General features: G+C 38.1%; 1 protein-coding gene across 3 annotated transcripts; it reads left to right on the forward strand.

The window, feature by feature from the left end:
- Positions 1–10,353: 10,353 nt before the first annotated feature.
- On the forward strand, positions 10,354–18,982 carry slitrk3a (SLIT and NTRK-like family, member 3a). 3 transcript variants are annotated; one of them, XM_043216914.1, is made up of 4 exons: positions 12,868–13,451; positions 13,579–13,641; positions 13,760–13,834; positions 14,688–18,982. In XM_043216914.1, exon 4 carries the CDS (start codon positions 14,737–14,739, stop codon positions 17,350–17,352), a length of 2,616 nt encoding a protein of 871 aa, XP_043072849.1. In that variant the 5' UTR covers positions 12,868–13,451; positions 13,579–13,641; positions 13,760–13,834; positions 14,688–14,736; the 3' UTR covers positions 17,353–18,982. The 3 variants fall into 3 exon arrangements, with proteins under 3 accessions (XP_043072848.1, XP_043072849.1, XP_043072850.1); XM_043216913.1 differs by lacking the exons at positions 12,868–13,451; positions 13,579–13,641 and adding an exon at positions 10,354–10,429; XM_043216915.1 differs by lacking the exon at positions 13,579–13,641 and having other exon boundaries at positions 13,257–13,450; positions 13,758–13,834.
- Positions 18,983–27,435: the final 8,453 nt, after the last annotated feature.

Raw genomic sequence — 27,435 nt, forward strand, 5'->3', positions numbered from 1 at the left:
GTTATGATGTAGAGCGATGAGTGTGTGTTTTACTACATTCGCTAAAGATGTTGTTTTTTGCCAGTTTATCTATTAAATATCTGCTGATTTCAATTTGTTTGTTTGAGGTTTCAGTAGGTTGGATTGTATGATTTCTGCATTGGTTATTAAAGCTTGATTTTGTAATTCACATCATTGGTCGTCATGTTGTTGGTCTGAAGGACAGTAGTGTTGCACTTTTTTCTGGCTTAGAAGGTGTTTCTGAATGATAATACATGATTTAACATCAAGAAAACATCATATCATGTGTTTTCTCATTTATTTTGGTACATCAGTTGTACATTTGTTAACACTATCGGTAGGTTTAGGTTGGATTTGGTATATAAACTATATTTGGTAATAAAATGTACATTTCATAAATTAGATTTTTTGAGCAATCATGAAAGTAAGCTTTTATTAAATTTAGTTAATTAAATTCCTTTAATTCCATAATACTGAAATTCTCAGATTTTATCCATACAATGCTATATTATTTATTTATTTTTTATTTTTTAAAATATTTTACATCATAGTTTTTTCTTTTTTCTTCTTTTAAAATCAAAAATGTATTAATCAAATCAGAGTAAAGGCATATATATTGTATATATTTTTTAATTCACAGAAGTTGCTGATCAGATACGATAGGGTTGGTTTTATTTTACAAAAATTGCAGTTTATAACCAGAGTCTTCAGGCCTGGTTTGACCCAGAATGCAAAAATCGTATTGGCTATATAGATTATGTATCTCTATATGAGATAGTTGAAGCAGTTAGAGTTAAAGCAGTGTTTCTAAGATTTGTTTCAGTCATGCCCTGCTTTGTCACATACTTTTGGTTTTCGTCCCTTTGTGTTGAATCCCAGAAAACAGCTTTATCGAAAATATAAACACCAACAATGCCGCATATGTGTTTTCAGTTTTCGCTGTCTGAATTCCCAAATCCCGTGGAATATGAAAAAGATGGATGAGAGGATTGAAACTGTCAAGCTCCAGAAAGCACATAAAAGTTTCATAAAAGGAGTTCATCCAACTCGTGCTCTTCTGAGTCTTCTGATGCCGTTTAATAGATCGGTGTGAGTGAGAGACCGAATCTAAGTCATTATTCACTGGTAATCTTCCCTTCTGTCAATCGAATCTTGTGCATCAACGATACGCCTTCGTTTAAACAAAGTGCACATGACACCTGTGCGAAGAACTGCGCAGAGAGTTCGTGAGATTTAAACGTGAGAAAGCAAATGAGATTTTAAAACTAAGAAAGTCTCCCACGCGCCTCACAGTTTGAGAACCGCTGCTTTAAGGGATCGTGGTGAAGGTGGAACCTCAACAGACCTGCTCTGCAGCTGTGTAATAGTGTGAAAATGGGTTCAGCTGAGCTGAATATCCGCGGGATTTGTTTGTAAAACCATAAAATACATTTACACACAGAAGTGCCTAAAAATGCATAAGATCAAGATCCACTTCAGCTGTATCAAACCCATTTATTGTCCCAGGCCTGAAACACCTTATTGTGTCAGTCAGTTGCGTGCACACTAAAAAAAAAAAAAAAAAGGAAAACAGCATATTGAACACGGCAGGTATTAAGAGCTGGAGGTAGAACGACAAGGTAGTATTTTGGGGCGGGAAGCACAAAGACAAAAATAGAGGCCCTTCAGTTCTCCATCTCACTGCGTTCGGTGTCAACAAATCCTCTTGTGTGATGACACTCAAAATGGAAGGTGTGCATGCAGGTGTCGAGTTGACAGACGGAGCATGTGCAATCAAAACTCACACACGATGCGCTCTCGCATTCAGAGATTTGATCTGGAACGCAACAGAATGGAGGGGTCTTTAAAGGGATAGTTCACACAACTTATTAAAAATAACTGAAATATTTACTCCTTGTCAGACCGGCAGAGATGTAGATGAGTGTGTTTGCATTCCAGCACTTGCTCACCAATTGTGAATGGGTGCCGTCAGAACGAGAGTCCAAACAGCCACTCCAGTACATCAGTTAACATTTTATGAAAAAGCTGAAACAAATCTATCAAGTGTTTTTTTTTATTTAAACTATTGCTTCTCTGTTGTCCTCTCACATCAAAATTCGCCTTAGACCGATTGTGCTTGTAAATGCTGCTGGATCTGTGCATATTTCCCTATTTATTCAGACGAGATGACTTTTCCCTGGAGAAAGCAATGCTAGGATATTTTAGCATTGATTTGAAGCATTTTAATGATCGGTTTCATTCTCAAAAACGCATAGCTTTTTTATAAGACTTTAATTGATGGACTGGAGTGCTGTGGATTGCTTGAGTACTGCTGTAATGTTTTTATCGGATGTTTGGACTGTCATTCTGACGGCACCCATTCACTGCAGCGTGAGCAAGTGATAAAATACTACATTTCTCCAAATCTGTTCCAGTGAAGAAACAAACTCATCCGTTGGTCGGCCTGAGAGTGAGTGCACTTTTTTTTTAATTAACCAAAACAGAATAATATCTTAAATATATTTGAAATAAAATAAAATAACTAATCGGTCTTTCGTGTAATTCATTCGAAAGCCGTTTTAATCTATTTTTAACCAAACTTGAAAATACGAACTAGCAGTTCTCGGATGCAATGTTCATCCTAATAGAAAGCAGATGGCCTCATCCAAAAGAAAAAGACTTGATTTACAGACAAATTGTGGTACTTCAATAAACAATCATATTCTCTGTCATCTGTGTTACTGTCGTCATTACCGTAATTGCCGTCATTTCAAACTCATTTGCACTAACACCAAGTGTTTTGCACCCCTCCCATGAGGTGGCAATTCTCGCAATCGTACAATACTAATTTAAAGAAAATTTCCTCTCATTTGTCACAGTGTTATGGGGAAGAAAAAAAAAAGACAAGATGCAGAGTTCTCTCAATCTTAATCTACGTTCTGCTTCCATTATTGACTAAAATAGTTCAATTTGAAGGATTAGTTCACGAAAGGAAGGTCGATATAAGTTATTCAGCACAGTTTTACCTACTACATTTAGGTTTAAGAAATGCTTGAATATGCTAATTTGAGACGTCCTGTTCAGTGTTTCACCTCTGACGTTTGGCACATCATTAACTCTTCACTTCATATTACATTTTAATTGGAGCAATTATCATGAATTACAGTAATTACTATACAGTTTTTTTTTTTTTTTCAGTGATAATTCTTCACCGTCACTATGCAATCGCCTCATATTTGTCCTGTGGTTGTGGGGTGAATTTTCTGTCTTGATGTTTGGCCTTTAGGCAGCCAGATGAGTCGAGGAAGATAATTGTGATAATTAACATGTCCACGCAGTTTCTGGTTGACCTCTGGTGGGACGACAGGTCAAAATGTCTCTGGCCAGAAGTGTGTCAAACCTTTTTCACATGAAACGCTTAATATGAAAAATTGAAATCTTTTTTCTTGCCAAAATCTTTAGGATATAGACACTAATTCACAAGTGTATATTACTATAGTTTTACATTTGATGTTATTAATCAGTGGTCAAAATTTTTAATTGTTTTATGCTTACTTTATGATCAAAAATGCAGTAATAATGTGTATAATTATTATTATTATATGCTGATTTGTGTGTATAATAAAAAATCATATTCTTGTAAGTGTTAACGTTAGTTGTGCTCCTTAATATTTTTGTTAATATTTTTATTTAGTTTTTTGTGGGGGTTGGTGTCTTAGAAAAAACTATATTTATTCCGAAATCAATAAATATCAAATATCAATACATTTTGTTGCATTATGAATGTCTTTAATGACACTTTCTCGATGAATTGCGCCATGACCAAAATTTAAATAAATAAAAATTTTCTAGGAAAATGGATAGGAAAGTCATAAATCGCTTCTCTTGTTGCACTTGTACTAAAATTTTCAACCAAAACGTCACAATATGGTCTCTTATCAAAATGTTTATTCTGAGTTGTGTTGCAGTGAAAAGCGGCAGTAGCTCACCGAGTGCAATCATTTGACGCAGAATGTAATGTGCGTATAAAATAATTCCGCCCCCATAGTCCAGAAATGGTTATTGATTTTTTACATAACATCTGTCATTACATTTTTATAAATGCCTTATGTATAGCGCATCTCTAAGATGCACCTTATCAATCAATCAAATTAATCACTTTTATTTCTATAGTGCTTTTAACAATACAGATTGTGTCAAAGCACTGAAAAGTATCAAATAGGAAAAGAGAGTGATAGAAATGTATAATGACAAGATTAAGCGCTTAATTTTTATTAAATGCAGAGACGGTCTGTGTAGTCCGCTGTGATAGTCGCTAGAAATTAAGTGTCCCTAACTAATCGAGCCAGAGGCAACTGCGGCAAGTAACCAAAAACCCATCCATCACACAATAGAGATGGATGCTCTTTCATTCAAATTTCCTAAACCTAACCTAATCAAAAAAGACCCATGCAAAATATTACTTAAACAAAAGTTTGAAAATAAAAACGAATTATTAAGAACTTTAATAGCCCCTCGCTGATATTAAAAACACATATAAAATTTATACTGACCCTAAACTTCAGTCACTTCCATCCTTTCCTGTCTACATCGTCCTTGTTTGCTTCCTCTTATCCTTCTCTCACTTCCTGTTTGTCCTTCTGAGAGCAATACAGAACGTGTTGATCATTTTACGGGGTCACCACAGACTGCGTCAACACCGCCATGGCCTAATTACTCAGCTGTGGCCCAAAGACAGGGCAAGCCAAACAGAGGAGCTGTAATGTAGGCCAGCCCTGTTCCTGTGTTTGAAGAGCGGTTTAAAATCTGCGAATAGCAAAAGCAAGGGCTTGTTTTGAGTGCTGTTTGCTATTGCTCATACCTTCAACAAAATCCTGACCCATGTTTGTGCTTAGTCAGATGTGACTAAGACCTCAAAATTTCTTTTATATTCCCTTCGAGTTTAGGAATTTACACTGGCATGCCATTAAAACTCCTTGAAGAACTGAAGGAGGCATCCGAGCAATGATTGACGTTACCGTTTGTATGTGAAACTGCATTACCCATAAAGCTGTTGGTCACAGGAAGTGAAGGAGATTAATAGAGATAACCGGGATCCGCATAATACGTGACATGTATTGCATGGTGCCCCTGAACAGTGATTCATTTTAGTATATGTCACGATAGAGTGAATAAAAGATCTAAAGATCTTAAAAAAAGCTAGTTAATGGCTGCAGAGCTATCAGCTATTGGTCATGATGTGATATAAATGCATTCTTGCAGTCTAATTCTTCTCACCCATATGGGTCTGATTAATTGTGTCCTAGTTCTCTTGCAGTCTCACGTTGTCAGAGAAGAAAAGGTGTTTATACAGGTGTGGGCATCGAGGGTGATGGGGCTGTTAACGTTTTAGCTTACTATGCTAAATTTCAGCCTATTAGTAGTTCCTCTGCAGGATTTCTCTCTCCGTCTCTCTCTCCAATTTTTTTTTACTAGCTCTTCATATTCGGAGTAAATTAGTATACCTCTGAGATATTATGCTTGCAAAATGGGACAGTTTTAGGCCATAGCAAACTGCTTTTTGAGGGGGAAAATAAAACAGACAGAGCTGATTTCTTTCTCCAGTTTGGGAGATTGACAGCTGTCCCATGCTAAACATTATTTAGTTTTCAAAGAGGAGACAGTATTAGTAATAGTAATCAATGGTAATTTCCCAAAATAGCATTATGTATTTTGGTTTTAGGTGCATTAATGTGTCACAATCAGGACAATCAGGGCTGTAGACATCTCTTGGTGCTGATCCACTCTCTGATCTAGATACAGACTGAGAAACAAAATAAGAAAACATACTACTATTAGCATAGATTCCATTCTTTTTACAATGTAACGTTATATTACATATTAAATATTATCCTTTAATTGATTTGAGTAACAGAAGCCTATTGGTCTGCTATGTTAAAGAGCCAGGTTAAAGAGATGTGTCTTTAATCTAGATTTAAACTGACAAGAGTGTGTCTGCCTCCCTAACATTGTTAGGGAGATTGTTCCAGAGTTTGTCTGTTAAATAGGAGAAGGATCTGCAGCTGTCGATTTTGATATTCTATGTATTACCAGATGGCCAGAGTTTTGAGAACATAACGGGTATGGTGGACTATAATGGGATAACAATAATAAACAGCAATATCCTGTTTAATAGGGAGTCAGTGCAGTGTTGACAGAACCGGGCTAATACTAAAATAAAAACTGAAATCAATAAAATAAAATTGGAAATGAACGAATGAGCCATGCATGAATGAAAGAGGCAATATGAATAATGAGAATGAAAATAAGGAAATATGAATACCGTTGCGACACGTCGGGGGACGATGAGGTTTGGATCCATTTTCAGTTTTAATGAGAATAGACAGGCAAACAGGATGTAGAAGGCTGAGCAGAATCAAAGTCAAGTATCAGGCGGCAAATAATCAGGAAAACCACCGAAACAAATCAAAATCAAAATAGTAAATCAAACATATAATATATGCTCAGAATGTAAATGAGGTGAAGGTGTGCTCATAATCAGTCCCAAGAATGCTGCATGATGGGAAATGGAGTTTGGTAAGGAATGTTTGATATTCAGTTGACCGATCCCTCTGGCGGTGTGGAGGAGGCGGTACAGTAGACCTCCTTGTAACAACTACAGTAGTGCTAAAAGAACACTATAATAACCTAAATATCATAAAGATCCCTTAAAACACTTCAAAGTGGGTGGCTGTTTGATACTGTTTAAATCATTTTTAAACAGTATTAAAACTGCCTGGGAAATTCCCAGGATGTCTTATTGTTGCCGTCATCAGCTATCTTTTGAGATTTGGGTCGCCATCCTGCTAGCTTCCAGAAAATCCTCTGGATAATGTCTTGCGACCCCACTGAAGAAGAAGAGCAGGGTTGTTTGACCCAGAGACTGGGAAGAAAGCCGGCTCCACGCTAAAACATCAAATCAAAGAGAATTTAAAAAAAGCCCCGTCATGCTTGATATTTTTGGAGTGCGTTTGATGTTCTGGGTCAGCCTTGGAGAAACCTCAGCAAAAGATCTGGAACACGGTAGAGCCAGCCAAGCAAGCAGGGTGTTATTCCAGCTTCTGGCAAATACTGTGTAATCTCACTTTCAAAGAGAGGTAATAATGAACAAGGTGGTAATTTTGGGCACCAGTCAAAAATGAAGGATATGATGACAAGGGCAGATGGAGTGAAAGAAGGCTGAGAAACAGTAGTGTAGAATGAAGCAACAACTTTAGATGAGGGAACGCATATTTACTATAACCATAAAAGTTTTCCCTCGATAAATCTGCTTATTAATAGCAAGTAAGGTGCTTGTTGTACGTTCAGGTAGTAAACAGACAATATGCTAGTAACATGCAAGCTAATAAAGCTATTAGTAAATTGTGAGAATCGGTCCCTAAACTGAGATGTATTTGGAAACACACACACACACACACACACACACACACACGCACACAGACAAGCAATATAATGGCATACTCAAACTAAAATGGTTCCAGTTCACGACTCCTTTGTACTACAGGCTTAACTCATGGTCTCTTTTAGAAGTTTTATTCAAGAGTCAGAATTCAAATCATAAGTGAAACTAAACTACCATTTAGACGTTTAAGGTCAGAAGTGTAATCGAAAAGAAAGGAATACTTTTATTCGGCAAGGATGTTTTAAACTGATCAAGTGGCAGTAAATAAATTTTTTTAGTTATATTTCAAATAAATGCTGTTCTTTTGAACTTTCCATTCATCAAAGAACGCGTCTCAGAGCTATTGACTTAACGCTGATAATAATAAATGATTGTGTAAATCATCATATTAGAATGATTTCTGGAGGATCATGGAGGACTGGAGAAATTATGCCGAAAATGATGCACAGAAAAACTAGCATATATATATATTTATATATATATATATATATTTTTTTTTTTTTTTTTTTTTTTTTTTTTTTAACAAACCCCATAACCAACATAAAGGCAAAAACGAAACTGATCAGTACTGCGTATCTGAAAGGAGTTTACTCTATATATAGTAATCCTGGTGGTCTTTCGTGTCTCTTTGGCACAAGTACTGCATGCTCGTAGTTGTGGCACAGACTGAGCCCGGGCTTCCTGCAACAGAAAAGTTGGCTCCACCATCTGCCTCATGCTCCGGGTGTTATTTTTGGCCGCTTTTTGTCCATAGATTCATGTGCGTCCCCGACCTGATACTGTTCATCAAAGAGAGCCGAAGCACAACATGACACCTGCCCAAACTCAGCAGACCTATCGACTCCATGTCGACCACGATTGTACTTAGTCGGGTGAAAGGTTACAAAATGCACCAGCGTCACCGTTTCTTTAGAAATAAAGGGAATGTTGACACAAACTGACTTTTAGAGATCCAACATACATAGAGAAATAAGAGTTTCAATTTCATCAAAGCGCGATATCTTTAAATAACCTTTACAATGTCAAGTCACTTTGCTGTCACTGTGAGTAATGGTTGCTGCATTTAGGCTGGACATGTCAAGTACTTTAGTGATGGAAGATGAGTTTGTATGTGATTGACATTGCCATATTTTTGTTTTCAGGACCGAGAGATTCCAGGGTGGCTGATGAACCATGACAGAAGCACACAAAAGAAATGTTGTTTCAGGCCAAAGGACACCTTGAACATTTATTGTTTAATGGTGTAAAGACATTTCAATGTAAAAAACACATTACTTCCACTGCTGTGATGCATTGTGAATGACGTGGGTGCCATTATTGTATATAAATACCTCGATTTTTGCTCTAGTGTGTCAGCAGGTTTACATTTCCAAACATTCATTTTGAGATTAAATGTAATAATCCATTGAGACTCTTTTCTCCTCACGGAGACTGATCTCGTCATCATCCAGTCTGTCTGGAATGACGTGAAGAGACAGAACTATCTGATACGGACTAAATCAAAAGCTGTGGCAATGTCTTCAAGAGACCTTCCCGAGACCCTGCATATGAGGACATTAAATTTTTATATAAATACTATATGGAACAGATTTAAGTCGATACTAAATGACTGGATGTTGTCTTTAAAAAGGTCTGATATTCACTCCTATGGAAATATGCTAATATTTTGTAATTATCATTTGCGTCTGTATATTTTTTAAACTGTGTATCATAAATCGACATCTCAGGAAAATGTTACAAATCAGAATTAGACTTTCAGTTATGAAACAGGACGTTGATTTCATACAGGCCCTCATATGAGGACACTGGGACTAAAAGCATGTTTATTATGCATTCTGGAAGACAACAAATTAAGAGGGAAATAAATTATATTTCAATGTTCTATTAAATATTATATATTATTATGAAAAGCTCAGTTGTCAATTATTACTCCCATTATTACGCTTCTTTTTTCATTACATGTTGCACTCAAAAGATATTAATGTGCAAATTAGATTCAGTTGACAGATAAATTGTACATAATGAGAAAACTCACATTTTCTTAAGAAAAATGGTATATAAAATAACAATTGACAAACATCTTTATGTAAAGTTTGGTTAAAAAAGGCCAGTTCATTTCATTTTTAATTTGTATTTTTTTATTATTATTTTGAATTCTGTAGCATAACTTATTAAATGAATATATATATATATATATATATATATATATATATATATATATATATATATATATATATATATATTTTTTTTTTTTTTTTTTTATGCTATACTACGAATTCAAGATAATAAAAAAATTGTATATTTTTATTTGTATGTTTTTTTCAATGAATATAAAATATAATATCATATAAAATGAATTAATTAATTATATAAAATTACATTTTTGTTTTGGTTAGTGAATGGTTTGAATGGCTGTTCATTTTATTTTCATTTATCTCTGTGCTAAGGGAAAATGCGCGGACTCTAATTTTGACAGCAGCATTACCGAGAGCAAAGCTGTCACAAGTGTATGTGGGAATTTGCATTTGCCCATATTACGACACGCATGTTTCAGCATTAATTAAAAACAAAAAAGTGACATCAGAAGCGATTAGAAATGGCAAATTGTGACTAGAGAATTGCATACTGATGAAAAAATAATGCAAATTAAGCAGGAGGAAAATAACAACACATGTTATGAACTGGCTTCAGTACACTGGGATTTACGAAAGAGAAAAACAGCAGAACAAAAAAGGAATAAAGGGATTTAGGAGTGACTGGCAGAGGCAGAAATGAAAGATGGCTTTCACACAAGACAAGATGATTGACTGGTAGTTTTACACACTGCTGCACACCAACCCAGATGCGGCTCTTAAACCTTCTCTTCACTCACCCCTTCATTCTCTCTCTCCTCTTCTTTCTCTTGCAGACGTTAATCCACCTTGTGCCGTCATGACTGATACTAACCAGCCAATCAGAAAAGGCCTCTAGGTGGGGCTTTATGTTGCATGCGTCAGTGCATTGTGAAAGGTGAGCACAGAACACAAACGTTCCCGCTGACCCTCGGGTTTCGGGGTCCTTTTAGTTACCAATGGCTTAGTCTTAAATCTTCACTCACTAGTTCGCTCGTCTTTAACGAGAGTGCGCTGCATTTCAATTCACATCCAGTCCAATAAAAGAAAGAAATGTCATTTTTCAAATAATGGCGGTTAAGATTTTTAAGTGTATTTTTCCACCACCAGCTTAGAAAAAATACATTATGCTCTTAAAAACAAAACTGTTACTGGGGTGGAATCTTTTTAAAAGGTACTAAAATGTATCATTTGGGTGCTTAATATACTTTTAGGGCAATAATATTGAGTCTAAGAGTAGGTATAATATAAAAAATCCAAAATGAAAAATTCTAAACAACACAAAAATCTTCAAAAGACGCCAATTCTCCTGTATGTTCATAATAAGCAAACTCAACCACTAAACAAGCAGAAAATAAAGCCTTTACGTGTTAAACCAATATTCGTGGAACAATTTTTTCCATAATTCTAGCAGCCATATACTTCATTTAGCTTGTCCATACAAGTATTTAAAAATACATCAACACTCCTTGTTTTATATCAATACTTAGGACCGTAAATGATTTCTTGGCTACATTCTGACATGATTAATCATATCACACCATTACTTTAACAATTGTTGAATTGTCTATTAAAAATAAAACAAAAATGACAAATATAAGCAACACTAGGATCCAAGTGTGCCTTATGTTTATTTGTAGAGAGAGAAAGAGATCATTTTTGTTTTTACTACATAAAAATGACACAATAATAATAATTGCGATCTGTGCTATATAAAAATTATCATTGGTAGCCATGCATTTTTGTAAGTGACCGATGTTTTAATCTTTAATCTTTTTACAGTCCATTTCATATTATTGCATTCTAATTCATATATTATATTATGGAACAGATTACACAAGATGATTTTAAAGTAATAATCCTGATTAATCAGTAGCCCGTGTGTAGATCTACCTCTATATTAATGAGAAGAGATGGAAAAACTGTAATTTATTACAATACAACGGCTGTGTGCTGGATTTAACTTTATATCGCAGCCAAGTCAAATTCCATAATATAAATTAAATTCATTTATATAAGATATAAAGGTGTTCTTTGCATCTTGTATCTGTTTAAAGGATTCGGTGATACCCATTTGAGTAAGTTATCTATTGAGAAGAACAGACATGGGTGAGAGAGAGAACAAAAACAATGTCAAAGAGTTATGTCTGTATCATAAAAACCCCATTTTGATTAGCATCACAGATTTGATCCGATCTGTAATAACCAAAATGATAGTGATGATAGTTATAGCTGCAAACATCATCATAACCCTCAACATTCATCGCCCTTGAGCGATCCAATTAAACATGACTCGGTTTACAGAAACTCAAATCTTATTATGAAATCTTGCGTAAATGTATTTAAACATAGCATACGCCCTAAACACTTCATACCAACTTTAATTAAACAGCTGAAACGTTATCTGTCAAATATTAATAGATCTGTGGTCCAAGTAGTTTATTAAAACAGAAACATGTGAGACAAGGGCTAGTTTTAAAGGAAAGTTGTCACAGTTGTCCGAGTATATACATATCAGTTGGGGCAAGCTGTCATGTTTTATTGGGCAAGTTATCACTTTTTTATGTTTTAAAGTCTATGTTTTTACATAATTATTAATAATAATAGTATTATTACAGCAAAAAGTGTGTTTAGTCAAATATATTTTGCTTGTTTGTTTTCTTTTTTTGGTAGCTTAAGACTACGATTTAAAATATGTACATATAGAACCTGATTTTTTTATTTTATTTAATTTAAAAAAAAAAAAACTAATTATTTAAAACATTCACAGTAAAAGTCCAAAGGCTAGCCCCGGTCTTCCCTGTAAATCAAAGTTAAATTCCATATCAGTTCGGATCTATATTAACGATCTCTTTATCATTATTTAAAGCAATAATGTTTTTTATGCCATTAATAAATCATATTACAGAGTGTTACCCTTAACCTCTCCCTCATTTCCATGTAAATTTGCAGAATAAAGGTATCCTGTCGTCGACCCTGCCCACGCGCAGAGCTAGATTGCCCGCTGCAGGCAGAGCGCGGGAAGACAAGGCGCGGGAAGCGCGCGCGGTAGAATTCTCCTCAGCCGTCTTCGCTGCAGATAAAACCAAACTAAATTTATACAGAGGAAAAGTAAATAGACTTATTAGATTGTTTCGTTTGTGATTTCGCCGCGTTAAGCCGAGGAACCGCGGACTCGCATTTCAACGAACGAAGTGACATTTTCCAAGGATAGAAAGATATATATATATATATATATATATATATATATATATATATATATATATATATATATATATATATATATATATATATATAAAAAGCTGCGCAGCGGAACTGAATGGGACATTCAAAGCCTCGGAAGAGTTCACCGGTGAGGCTCAGAGTTAAATAACCTGTGACATTTATCTCTGAACACAAATCGGAGATGAGATCGCCCTATAACATAACGTTACATCGCTGATGAAGAGAGAGAGAGAGAGAGAGAGAGAGAGAAGAGCACGGATGTGCGCGCGCTCCCGGTGCGGCACTCAGCGCGCTCAACAGCTCGTGCCTCCTCCATCCCAACCCTCTCCGCCAACGCCGTCTCTCCAATCTCTGCCCTCTCCCTCCCCGCTCGCTTTTCTTAAAGCTCATTTCCGTGACGATCCGAAGCTTTTCTCCGGCACGATGAGAGACGCGAGCAGCGCAGCAGCGGGACGAACCGAACAGAACCGCACGAAGCGGAACTGAGCTCCACAACTGAACGAACCGGCATCATAAACAAACCTTTATAGAAAAAAGGAGATTTCATTCAAATCACGTCTTCATCTTCTCTCTTCTTGGTCTTGTAGAGGGAGAGAGAGAGAGAGAGAGAGACCGAAAGAGAGGAAGAGAGATAGGGGAAAAGCACGGGAAATATTTAAACTCGTCTTATTTCGGATGCTCCGGTGAAAAAAAAGGTGAATTTTGAGCATTTCAGATGTTCACAGACTTTTTGGAGATGGGAGAATGACACGAGCGATCCACAGAATAATCTCTGTATTTAATCAAATGATGCATTGATTTGTTTCTGATGTAACTGCGCAGACTGCTGTGCCGTCACCCAGTTTTAAGCGTGTTTTAGCAAACGCGTTTTTAGTCAAAAATAACGTAAGTCAAACGTTGAGTTGAACGCTGATATTTTTTATTGTTATTTGTGCGTAAAATACGGATTTTTAAAAAGCGTTTCATTCCAACGCTTGCTCTCTTTTTTTTTTTTTCTTTGTAGCCAAGCATCGGAGGCAACCTGGGACCACCCGTCTCCAAACCCTGGAGATGTAAAGTTGGACACCACTAAAACCGAGTAGGTATCCGCTACTTTACCGCTCGGGAATGGAAAGACGTCGGAATTGATCGCTAAAGCCAGGACACCAGAGAAGGGTGGGAGGAAAATACAAAGTGCGCTATTCATGGAAAATTTCAGTCTTTTCTGGACGGAAAACAAGGATCTTTCGAGGGCTTTCGGTCCTTTTTTCCCCCCCTTTTCGAAATCCAAGAGATCCGCAGAGTGTGGCACACTCAGCAGCATTTGGCTCTGAGTTTCTCCACTGATCTGCTGATAACATCTGCGCTAATTAAGTGCGTTCAGACTGTGGAAAGCAAATAACCTCCGTTACGCATTAAAGGTCTAATTGGCGTTTTGGCGTCTTGGGATGCACCTGTCATTGTTTTTTTGAAATGTTAAGTGGATGCGACGATCGATTCGATTTGAGCATGCATTTATTTGTATTGATCTTGATCTTCTTTTCGAGATTTGCGTGAACGCGGAAAGGCGCGATCGTTTAGAATTGGCAAAAGTAACGTCTCTTGTCCTGTGTTTGTATGTGTGTGACAGATGTAGCGAGATGCAAAATAGGCGGGTTCTAATGGTGATGTGCATTAAACAGTTTAGATGTGCTTTGTTTCCTATGTGGTTAAAACACGCTGATGCTTGTGCCCTTGAGTCCTGTTTTTTGGGTGTAGTGCGAGCTATCATCGAGTGAAAGATGTCAAAGCCATAATAATGCATGATCTCTATCGTAAACATGTCATGATGTGGAAGGAGGAGGTGTTTGTTGTGTGGTTTATTGTGTGAAACGCTCAAAGCATTGCAACTGTCACTCGCTGTCTGAGCCTTCTCATCTGACACGCTCTCTTTTTTCTGTGTTTTGTTGCAGTGCTGTGAAGTGGCTCTCAGCCTTAACTTCATCAGGACTCGGCGGAAGGATGCTGTGGTTTACCCTGCTAAGCACAATAGCTTTAGGATGGACTACGCCGATCCCTCTGTTGGACGAGTCGGAAGAAATAGATGAGCCTTGCTTTGACCCTTGCTACTGTGAAGTCAAGGAGGGCATTTTCCACGTCCACTGCGACAGCAAAGGATTTACAAATGTCAGCCAGATCTCCCAGACGTGGACGAGACCCTTTAAACTCAATCTGGCAAAGAACTCCATGCGCAAGCTGTATTTTAACAGCTTTTTGCACCTTAACAATGCTGTGTCACTCAATCTGGGGAATAATGCGCTACAGGACATACATGTGGGCGCTTTCAATGGCCTGAGCATCTTGAAAAAGCTGTTTCTGCATGAAAACAAACTGGAGGTGTTCAGGAATGACACTTTTATGGGGCTGGAGAGCCTCGAGTATCTTCAGGCGGATTACAACGTCATCAAGAGAATAGAGAGCGGGGCGTTTCGGAATCTGCACAAACTCAGAGTACTTATTTTGAACGACAATTTGATACCCGTGCTACCCAATTTATTATTCAGGTCCGTATCTCTCACGCACCTTGACTTACGTGGCAACCGCTTAAGAATTCTACCCTATAAAGGGACGTTGGAATACATCGGTCGCAGCTTGATGGAGATCCAGCTAGAGGAAAATCCATGGAACTGTGTGTGTGACATTGTGCAGCTCAAAACCTGGCTGGAGCGCATCCCCTACACGGCACTGGTGGGCGACATAACGTGTGAATACCCTTTTCATTTACACGGTAAGGACCTCCGTGAGATCAAGAGAAGCGAACTTTGTCCATTGCTCTCTGAAGCAGAACTGGAGGCCAAACACGGCATTCCCAGATTACCGTTTAATAACGAAAATGTCTGGCCCACCAAGCCTTCGTCTATGTTGTCATCTTTTCATAACACAGCCTCCTCGGTAGAGTACAGAGAGAGACACGTAAAGCCGACTAAGCGGCCGAGACCCACAAAAACACCACCCACTCCTCGTAGCATTTACCCAGGGCTGAATCAGCCTCCAATGGCTGCCTACCAGACCAGACCCCCTATACCAATCATTTGCCCGACAGGGTGCATGTGCAATTTACACATCAATGACTTGGGCCTCACTGTCAATTGTAAAGAGAAAGGTTTCCACAACATTTCTGAGCTGCTGCCGCGACCACTCAACGCCAAGAAACTCTATCTAAGTGGGAATTTGATTCAGAAAATTTACAGGTCGGATTTTTGGAACTTCTCCAGCTTGGATTTACTGCACTTGGGTAACAATCGGATATCGTATGTTCAAGAAGGCGCCTTTATGAACCTACCTAATTTGAAAAGCTTATACTTGAATGGCAACGACATCGAAAGGCTCACTCCAGGCATGTTTCGCGGTCTGCAGGCGCTCAGTTACCTCTATTTCGAGTACAACGTCATTCGAGAGATCCAACCGGCCGCCTTCAGCCTAATGCCAAACCTGCAGTTGGTTTTTCTCAATGACAACCTGCTGCGCACCCTGCCCTTGGATGCTTTTGCCGGCACCTCCCTGGCTAGACTCAACCTGCGCAACAACTACTTTCTGTACCTTCCCGTGAGCGGAGTCCTGGAGCATCTCCACTCCATCGTTCAAATTGACCTTCACCAGAATCCGTGGGACTGCTCCTGCGACATCATCCCGCTCAAGCAGTGGATCGAGAAGCTCAGCTCCGTCATTGTTGTGGGGGAAGTGACCTGCAAGACCCCGGACTTCGCTCTTGGCAAGGATCTGCGCACCCTGGAGGCTGAGGTCATCTGCCCCGAGTTGAAATTCACCTCTTCTTCTCCGGTCCTGCCTAATGACATGACGGCCACCAGCGGCTCTGAGTTAGGACAAGCGCCAGCGACGGGAGCCGTGCCGCTCTCCGTGCTGATTCTCAGCCTGCTGATTCTCTTCATCTCGTCTGTGTTTGTGGCCGCCGGTCTCTTCGCCTTCGTCCTGCGGAGGCGAAAAAAACTTCCCTTCAGGAAGCGTCAGGAGGTGGACCTCACGGGCATTCAAATGCAGTGCAAGATCTTTGAAGAGAGGCAGACCGCCTCGCCCGAGAAGCCACCCGGTCACGTCTACGACTACATCCCCCACCCCGTAACTCAAATGTGCAACAATCCAATTTACAAACCACGGGAAGGCGAGATCGAGGGCGAGCAGTTCGCAGAAACCAAGGAAAATAACAGTAATTATCGAACTCTTCTGGAGAAAGAGAAGGAATGGACGATGGCTGTGTCCAGTTCCCAGCTCAACACCATTGTCACCATCAATCAGTCAGGTGACATGGCAAGCTTTCACGAGAACGGAGTGCTTTGCCCTACCGTGATTGACAGCCAGAGACCGACCCCAACGGTGGGTTTTGTAGACTGCCTGTACGGCACCGTTCCCAAATTAAAGGACATGCACGTTGCACACGCACATCCCCCCGGAATGCAATACCCTGATTTACAGCAAGACGCCAGATTAAAAGAAACATTACTTTTCACTGCGGGGAAAGGATTCCCTGAACAAACCCAAAGTGAATACCTCGAGTTAAGGGCAAAACTCCAAACCAAGCCGGATTACCTCGAAGTCTTGGAGAAATCGTATAGATTCTAATTGAATTGGAAACAAACAAACAAAAAAAGAGTAAACTCACTTACACAAACTCTCCCCTCTCCACGCCCCAGAAAAGAATACCTATCAAAAAAGAAGCATGGCAAAATTATATGTTTCACACACGTACACGTACACACTCTCACACACATTTCCCCCAAGTCGCTTTTGGAGGAAAGGCCATACTCAGATTTTTCAATGAAGTGCCTTTTTTTCAGAGTAGCCAGCAATGTTACCACCCATTATTTTTGTACGGAACAGATTTGTTGTTGAACCTCCGGAGCGCCTGGCACACTTTGTAGAGTATTTGCAGTTTGCTGCATGCATTCGACTGCAGAAGGAGGTTACTGAGCAAAAACTTCACCTGCTATAGAGATACAGCGACGTATTACCCGTTGAGTGGTCTATTTAATTTTCTATTCCGCAAAAGACAGAGTTCTATCTCAAGGACGCACCTGAGGATCAATATTTGTGAATATATAATGACACTTCAAGATTTTATGGAGTTCAACGCACTTTCTTAAGAAAAATGCTTCTGGATACTATCACTAACAGCTTTTTAGGAAGCACTTTTAATGTTTTCTCTCTCTCTCTCACAAAGATTTGACAAAGTTAAAAATGTGCATATATTTATTCTGTAATTTCAGTGAAAGATTTAATTGTAAAGGTAATGTTAAATCAATGTATAGTGATTATGCGTCTGGTATAGCCTTCTTAATAAAAATACAAAGTCTTAAATCAAATAAAAAAGGGTACCAATGCATACTGTTTGTGAGAAATAGACTTGACGTATTGGTATGGCGCTTCAAATGATAAAATTATAAAATGCACATTAACCTATCAAGGTCTCGCTGCTGCTAGGAGAGTCAGGTTGAGACAGTCTGGTGTTCCCGCCTGTATGCATGTGTCATCGATGGGGTTGGACAAGAAAAGGAGACCTTGGTTTAGATTTGAGTCTTTCTGTGAGGTATGTTGTTATACCTGTCCACCGCTTACTAAATTACACAACATTTGAGATGAATATTTAATGCAATGTCACTTATACATGTGTCCACAAGAGGGAGAAAGAGAGACACACTGGCATCATATCTGTGGATGGACAAAATTGATGTTTTACTAGTTGAGGGAAAACGCCACTTATTTGTTCAGGTACGACATACAACTTGCAATTTGTGCAATTCGAATATAAATTCTGCTTGTGTTGTGCGTGCGTGTGTGTCGGGGGGTCATTTTAATGTCGATGCATTACTCGAGTGACACAATTACGTAATAGAAAGTGATCTGTCCAACAAATACCGATTTTCTACTCCCCTTTGACAACGAAGTGGCTATTTTTTAAACCAAATATTTTATGTCTGTTTGCCTTTGCCAGTTCTATCCATAACCACTTACGACAAACAGCCAAATGCAGCCCATCTATTATAAAGTATAATTATTTCTCCTGAGGTTGTCAAGGATGCAGAACGGTCTTTCTTTATTTGTTCCTAATCATTCAGCTGACTAGCGTAGCTTCTGATTCCTCTGTTCAATACCCACCAAGAATTTCATTTATATTTTTTCCCTACATTCATCATTTCCCCAGCCTGTTTTGTCAATATTTCAATAAATTTTGCTTGGTCTATATTTAACAGCACTCCCTGTTGTGCGAATCTGTTTCACATTTGCGTCCAAACAGAGAACCTTCGTGCATTTTTTTTGTCAAAAGTATCCATAAATGATTTTTACTGTGGTGCCTTAAAGTGCATGTAAATGCTATTAACTGCATCTTTGATTCTTTTGTAAGTGAAGGTGTCATTCAGAGATTGTGTGATGATCGCTAACACTGCTGCCTGGACTCTTCACTGTGATGAAGAACCGCTCAGGGACGGTAATGGTCATAGGGACAATGTCACCTTGCTTTAGATTACATCTAGGTTGTCCTTGTCTCTATATTTCAACGTAATGATCTTGCTTTATTTTTTGCTAAAGGGTAGCGAAGCTAATGATGTATGGTGTCGGTGAGTTCATTTTTGAACGAATTATGTTTTTTTTAAGAATGGACAAAATATGTAATTAGAACACTCGTTCTTTTTTTGACTGCTCCATTTTTTTGTTTGTTGTTATTTTATAGCATTCTTTTTTGACTGCACTTGCCAATGTAATAGGCAACTCAAAAATGAATTATCTAAATAGAGACGTTTTGTTCTTTTTTAAAAAAATACAATTTAAAAGACACCAGAAGGGTTACATATCCTACCAACGTCAATTTTGCTATTATGAGCAGTGTTTTTTTGCTAAAAAATGTAGTGCTGTAGATTTTATTTCATGCCGTTATTGACATTCTTTCCATGCAGCTCGTGCATGTGTTCATTTTCTAGTTTTTCCCACATTTTGCTGTTTAGTAATCCCCCTGAGGTTAATCTCGGCTTGTTAGATCTGTGCTTGGTAAATTATCAGTTGGTTGGGGTTTATGTAATCTATACTTGACTTATGTCAACAAACTGTAGCTCATTTGTAGTATTGAGCTATTTCCTACATCAATATCTTGGTTTTGTTTGCGACTTGGTCCTGGCGAACCATCGACATGGCCGCCTTCTCCGCCGTCTTTCGCTTGTTTGTTGCTGTGGGGGTTTGTTGTGATGCATTCTGGGAGACGCAACACCGAATCTGCATTTCACTTAGTTTCTTCCTCCTCTTGATGGTTTGTTCTTGGGCTTTTCAAAGAGCTTAATTAGCTAAAAATGATCAAAACCCAAGGAGGTGGATTGAGGGGGAAAATTAAAAAGGAAACGGGGGAGGAAGAAAGACTTGAATTTAAACAGGCCAAGCATGCAGTTCAGCATGTAGAATCAGATCTAATGGAATGTGCCAAAAATTTCAACTAGATTTCGAATCGGATAGAATGCAATTGATTAAAGACCTTCAATCAATATGAAATATGCTACACTTGGGTCTTATTTCTACAGTGACTCCAGAAAGTTTTTGGAAACTTACAGCCGCAGACATTAAAATGTCTAAATGCCATTGCATTACATACAAAAGCAATTAAATATATATATATATTTTTAAGTGTCTTTTAATGAGCTGGTGTTTTGATCATTTTTATAGGATGTATGCAGTCAGTTTAAGATTAGCCGCAAGAACAACTATGAATCTGTTTAATTTATTACAAACAAAACGTGCTGAAAGTCATTCAAACGGTGCTTAAGTGCCCTTTCTAGGGTCTCTGTGTATGCGTGCACATTCCTGCGTGAGTTATGTAGATACCTTTCATTACTGTGGCAAGTATTTGCTAGCTTTTTTGAGAGATATTGTCAGAATGGTGAAGATGGCTTCAGAGCCCGAGGGAATAGAGAATGTCTAATGACTCGTGGCGGTGCTGAAGGTTGCTGTCCAAGGTGCTGAAATCACTTTGCATGCGAATGGAATAGAAATTATCTCCAGCTCCGTCCTTATCCTTAGGATTGCTCTGTTTTGAAGTTTGTTGAATGTTGACCTGCTGAAAGTTCAGCATTTTCCATTACCAAACATCTATTTCCTCTAAATCATGAAGCGAACTGAAATGTTTCAGATCCCATTACGCAGTATTAATAATGCAAATGACTTCAGCGCGAGTTAATTACACGAATCAGATTTTGTGGCATTTACTGTATATAAAAACCACCGTTTCAGTGCAGAGGTGCAATAAGTCAGGGCTGATAGACATCGAACCTCCCCATGTGAGAAGCCGTTCACATGTCATGTCTATGCATGTGTGAGCTCGGTTTAAAAGAGGAGAGAGACAGTAGGAGGGAGACAGAGGATTGAATACCGTGCTCGTGAAAAATCTCTCCCTAAATTTCGTTACAATTGCAAGTATTGTGTTAGACAGCATTGTGTTCGGGCTGATGTTTAGGTGTGAGCAGACAGCAGTTTTCTCTTTCTTTTGTCTCGTGGTTTTCTTTGCAGCTCGTTCATGTAGGACAAAGAATGAGAGCAGATAGATAAATGGAGAGAAGTGGGGGGTGTCGTCAGCGTGTACTGTATCTGTGGCAGCAGCATTATAAAAGCATTCTCACGTACTTTTTTGGATTCCGCAGCTGTTACAGGGCAGATGTTACTGATGCTTTGCCATCGTAAGTTTTCCAACTGTGAAAATGAATAGTTAAAAAAAAATATATATATTATTATATTATTATATATATATATATATATATATATATATATATATATATATATATATATATATGTGTGTGTGTGTGTGTGTGTGTGTGTGCATGCTCAGGTCACATAAGATATAGATGAGTTTGTTTCTTCATGAGATCATATTTATAGAAATTTTGCATTACCTCACTTCCCAATGGACCCTTTGCAGTGAATGGGTGCCGTCAGAATTAGAATAATCAGAACAACCCACACGTAATCCATGCAACTCCAGTCCACCAGTTAACATCTTATGAATCAAAAAGTTACATGTTTGCAAGAAAACAAATCCGTCAAGCCATGCTTAACATCAAACTGTTGCTTCTGACTGAAATTCAAGCCTTGTGTCCATAATACCGCTTTCTCTATTGAAAAATTCATCTCGTCTGAATCGAGAAAGAAATACGCACGCGTCATTTACAAGTGCAAACAGTCCAAAACAATTCTAAACAAATATGTGGGTGGAGGACAACACGAGATGGACTTTTTCACTAGAGGAATCGTTACTGTGGTTTATGGACTGTTATTTTAGCTGGAAGATAAATATGTGTTAATGGTGGATTTGCTTCTTACAAACACACAGCTGTTGGCTTCACAAGGCAATCCTTGATGGACAGGAGCGGTGCGGATTACTTGTGGGCGTTTTTCATCAGGTGTTTGGACTCTCATTTTGACGGCACCCATTCACCTCAGAGGATCCATTGGCGAGCAAGTGACGCAATGGTCAATTTCTCCATATGTGAGAAAGAAACAAACTCATCTACATCTTAGGCGTTCTGAACGTGAGTACGTTTCATTTTTCAAAGAACTCTTTCTCAGCTCAAATCTAAAGCTAGACAGACAAATGCTCATTTGTGAGAGACGAGCTGGTGAATATTCCTGGAAATGTTCTTATCGCATTACCAAGTGCTCTTATGCCATAATGCATCAGAGAGGTTGGTGTGAATGCTGGAAAGAGGTTGCTGTGTACTGTATTGTAGCAGGCAGTTAACTTCCTTTGGCTCTCTGAGCTATTAGAATGCACCTCAGAACGGTACAGACACAGCTGAGTGTATCGATCCAAGCCGGCAGCGCCTGCCACCGCTCGATAGAAATATCTCTGCAAGCACTTGATCGTGACTCTGTGTGTGTGTGTGTGTGTGTGTGTGTGTGTGTGTGTGTGTGTGTGCATTCTTTTCGGTGATGTAAGTGCTTATGGTGGGGGGTGATGGGAAATACTTTAATCTATGCATATGAGTTGGGCGCTTTATGCTAAGGTTTAATGTTAATGGCTGTATTCGTGAGTGGGTTAATGATGGCAGTTTTGCATGAGCAAGGTCACTTACATCATGTGTCGGTGGGTGATGAAACCCACATCAATCAATGAGGCGTTTCACTGATTTTATACCAGCGAACCTTTCATACCTGTTTAATGTAAATCAGAGCATTGTTTGTTTACATTTGCGCGCGGCAGCTGCATGCCGAAGCATCGTTAATGAGTACGCCGCTGACATTTACTCCTCAATCTGGCACTGTTGACTTCCTCTAGACTGCTAACATGCAGCCAATACACAAAGAGGAAGTGTTGTGTGCGCTTGCTACATTTTCACGTTTTTTTTTTTTTTTTTTTTTCTTATTTTGGGCTGATGACAGACATAGGCTTGACAGGATTTGTCAGATTCACCCAGGGGGTGTGTAAGCGTGCGCTCTGCACTTCTTCAAGCGAACGTATCATAAATCCTAAAATAACTAGTATTAAGGAGCTGCTAAAAAGAGCCGCTTAATTAAATATTTTTTGTGTTAAATTATGGTGTAATCAGTTCTGGTTCAGCCTAAGCCAGTCAGGCCTCATTGATGTTACGTACTGTGTTCGCCTGATTCATGCAGTAAGTGCAAACAGTTCTGCTCTGAAAACCTGCAGGTTAATTAACACAGAATCACTCATATTTCATCTGTTTCATATTTACCCTCATTATTACCTTCATAAAAGCTCTTCCAGGGGAAAATGTTACGGCTCTTTCATATCTCAGCAGACGTTCTGGAGGTGTCAGATTCGTTTTATTTGAAGGGGTTTTCCTCTCCGAGGAGCAGGTGACTTTTCATTCGGTCTACATTTAACCTCTCCGATGTATAGGAGAGGTCGGATATTAAAGTAACATTCTCGTAACATTCTCTGAAATGACTCGGTGTGCAAGTGGCTTCTCTTTTGTGAATATCAGGTTTCTCTAGCAGCCGCTGATGTGAAGTCAAAATTGTTTTTTTGTTTCTTTTTTCTCATATCTGAAATGTTCGAGCACCTCCACACCGAGCAGCCCGGTGTCCTCTCTTTTACAATCTAACCCGCCGCTGAAGCACAAAACGCTATGCAAACAAGCGGCTGAACAGTCGTTTTCTGTTTTCAAACTCTGAAACGTTCTCGTCCGTTTCCAGCGCGGACTTCATCCATGTGAAGTGTGCAAACAACAGAATTTCCGTAAATGGATGTTGTGCACTTACAGTCGAGAGTGTTTCCAGAGCTCTCTGGTTCTGAAGCACTTTTAGGAAAGATCTGTTATTGCAGATGCAGCAGCGCAGTCGGACTGAACGTGGCTCTTTACACTGAGAGCTTTAGAAGTTCTTTCTCATAATGCCAAAGCAGACATAAATGTTTTTTGCTGCCTTTTTGGAGTCAAGATTATTATTTTTAATACACCCGTGTTTTACTAAATAACTATATCAATTCAGGAAATCATATTTATTAATGTAATTAATTTATTGGCTTTTTTGGAATGCTTTGTATTATATCTTTGTTTAGTTTGAACTGCGCAAGAGTTTTATGCATTTATGCTTTTACGGTGGCAAAAAAATCTGAATGGCCGATTTTTTTTTTTTTTTTTCGTTTTTTTTTAATTAATGAGTGTTTCTTTTATTCACAGCATGTTATTTTCCCAACGCGGCGTGTGTAAACGGGAGCAGAGATGGGGCGAGAGACCGCGGCCGTCTGTCAGGTCGTGTCATGTGTGACTGAATTTGCCCCCCGTCCATTCAAGTCAAGCCAGTGACTCATTTCTGCAATAACTCACAATGATGACCTTTCGTAAATGGCAAAACATATCTAGGTAGCAATGCTTTGATGGAGCGTTTAAAAGAGAGATCGGTAACAAACAAGTAGGCTATCGAAGATGGAGCATCCTCTTCTTGTGATAATTGTTTTAAAAAAAAACATTTCCGGCACAGTGATATTATTATAATGTAAATCAAGTACGCTTTTCTTTTTGATTGTATTTCAATTTATTTATTTGTTTGCAAGCTTTTGCAATGGCACAGGAAATGTGTTTAATTATCATAAAAGCAAGAAAATCTTAATGTTCCTGAGCGTAAGATATATAATCATATACAATGATTCAGTTTGCGAACGCCTGGCCTGCACTGAAAATAGTTCTTGATAAGAAGGAACAGTTGATAGGAGCTAGTGAAATAATGCAGATGTCGACATACACAGGTTGTATGGCATACACTCATCTTCAAAATCCATCCAATTATTGACAGTAGAGCATAAACATTTATAAACATGACATAATAATAAAGCATATTAATTAGATCAATCATTATACATATTGTCATGGAGACTTGACCATGAAAGGTAGAATATAAACATGTATATAAACACAGAATTACAAGATGACATGTATATATATATATATATATATATATATATATATATATATATATATATATATATATATATTTATATATATTTTTAATTTTATATATGTTTTTTTTTTTTTTTTTTTTTTTCATGTCTTGCAGCATGCTACTCATTATATTTTGCAGTTGTGAGGGGATTTGTTTTCTTCTTCTTTTTTTTTTTGTTATGAGATACAATCTCATGATTCCGACTTTCTTTCACGCTGCTCTTATTTTGCATCTTCATTTTTCTCCCCGAATTCCGCGTTCACATCACGCAATAGCTTTTGATTCCACCATGAAATAAAAAAAAAAAAAAAAAGATCATCGCAACTTTTTTATCTCAAAATACTGCCTTTTGCTTATGCTATGCTAGACTTTTTTCATGCTAGGTTCATTCAAGAATTGCGAGGTGGGGAAAAAAAAATCCAAATCGCTGAATAAAGAGTCACAACTGCGAGCTTCCATGTATATCGGTGGCCTGTTCCGTTCAACGCTAATAACTATCGGTGATCACTTTTAAAGTCATCTTTGTTTGCAATCTGTCCAGAATGTGTCCTGAACCAAAAGCAGCTGAGTAGCACAGATCCTCTGGCTCTGATGGGATCAGTGTGTGGACAGTGAGTGTATCTGTCTGGGGTGATTCATGACTCCGGGCCTTCCCTTCTGACAGCCTTCCTCTGCCATTTCTCTCTATCTCCCTCTCTCTCTCTCTTTATCCTGACAGCAGGACTTTCTGAGCGTGCCTGGACACAGAGCACCAACATTTCCGATGCAGCCTGTGGCCGCGGGGTCAGCCAGCACCCACCGATCCGGCCGTGCTCCGCCTGCCTGATCAGCTTCTGCGTGCGTGAGTGTGTGTGTGTGTTTAAGTGTGTTTCACTCACCATCTGGTTTTCTCTTACTCCAGTTCTCCTCACTTGCCTTTCATTTCAGGAGAAACTGATTTTTTTCTCACAGCATTTTTCGTGTGGGATCCCTTTGATGTATGTGTGTGTTTGCGCAATTTTGTGTCAGCAAAGTTTTTTTTTTTTTTTTACTCTTGAGGACACAGACAGCTGAAATCTCTGCTGGGTTTGCGTATGTGTGCGTTGTGCAAGTCTCAGCACACATCTATGACTGCATTTATTCGATAACGCATGTATCTATGTACGAATAATATATTTATATTTATTGCAAATATTGTATATTAGCTTTATTTTGTTAAATATATTACTTTTTGCCTTGCACTACTAATCATATAATAAAATGTACGCATTCGTTGGTTTGCAAGGTCACGGGTTCAGTTGCCAAAGGGCAGAAAATGAAATGAAAATGTGCACTGAATGCAGTCTAAGATGCAAATTAGCTTAAAGCATCTGCAAATAAAAAAAAATCAATTTAAAAAAATCACAATCATTCCATTAATGTAACTGATTTTGTGGACGGCTCATGAAGCATCATTGAAACACAGCTATGACATGCCATTGATTTTAACCGAGTCAAGATCGATGTTTATAGCACTCGTGTACCTCAAATGGTAGAGTAAGCAATGCCAAGGTCATGGATTCATTTAATAGGGAATGTTTGAACTGATTAAAATTATACAATGAATGCAGTGTGAGTTCCTTTAAATAAAGGCACAAAAAAGGGAAAAAAAATATATAGTAAACCTTACAAAGGTCTTACAAAGGTTAAATTAATTAAAAATCAATAATTGATAAAGCACAGAATTGTATTTTACAATATTTACCCCTGGTAATACGCAGGATTTTTTATTTACTTATTAGGTATGATTATCAGAGCGCTGTAGTTTCAAAACAAATTAAATGCAATGATGACTGAGAGACCAACAAACAAACAAATAAACATTGCAAAAACAAATGATGGTCATATTTAAAGCTCACATTTTAACATAGTTTATAATAATAATAATAATAATAATAATAATAATAATAATAATAATAATAATAATAATTGGGTAAACCTTTTTAAAAAAATTTAAAATATTATTAACACTATAAACGTTATTCTTATGAATAATATCTGTTGATCTTTTAAAGGCCTTATACATATGCATAACAAACATTATGCAATACACTTCCTATAAGGTTAATACCTTGAGACCTTCGTTCATCTTCGGAACACAAATTAAGATGTTTTTGATGAACTCAAAGTTTTTTTTTTCCCTCCATAGGCAGCAACACAACTGAAATGTTTTGTTGATGTTGTTGTTGTTTTAGGTTTTACGATGCTAAGAGAATTTTTTATTTAATTTAATTTTTTTTTTTGCGCAAAGAA

Source organism: Puntigrus tetrazona, chromosome 18 (genome assembly GCF_018831695.1).
Source record: "Puntigrus tetrazona isolate hp1 chromosome 18, ASM1883169v1, whole genome shotgun sequence".
NCBI lineage: Eukaryota > Metazoa > Chordata > Actinopteri > Cypriniformes > Cyprinidae > Puntigrus > Puntigrus tetrazona.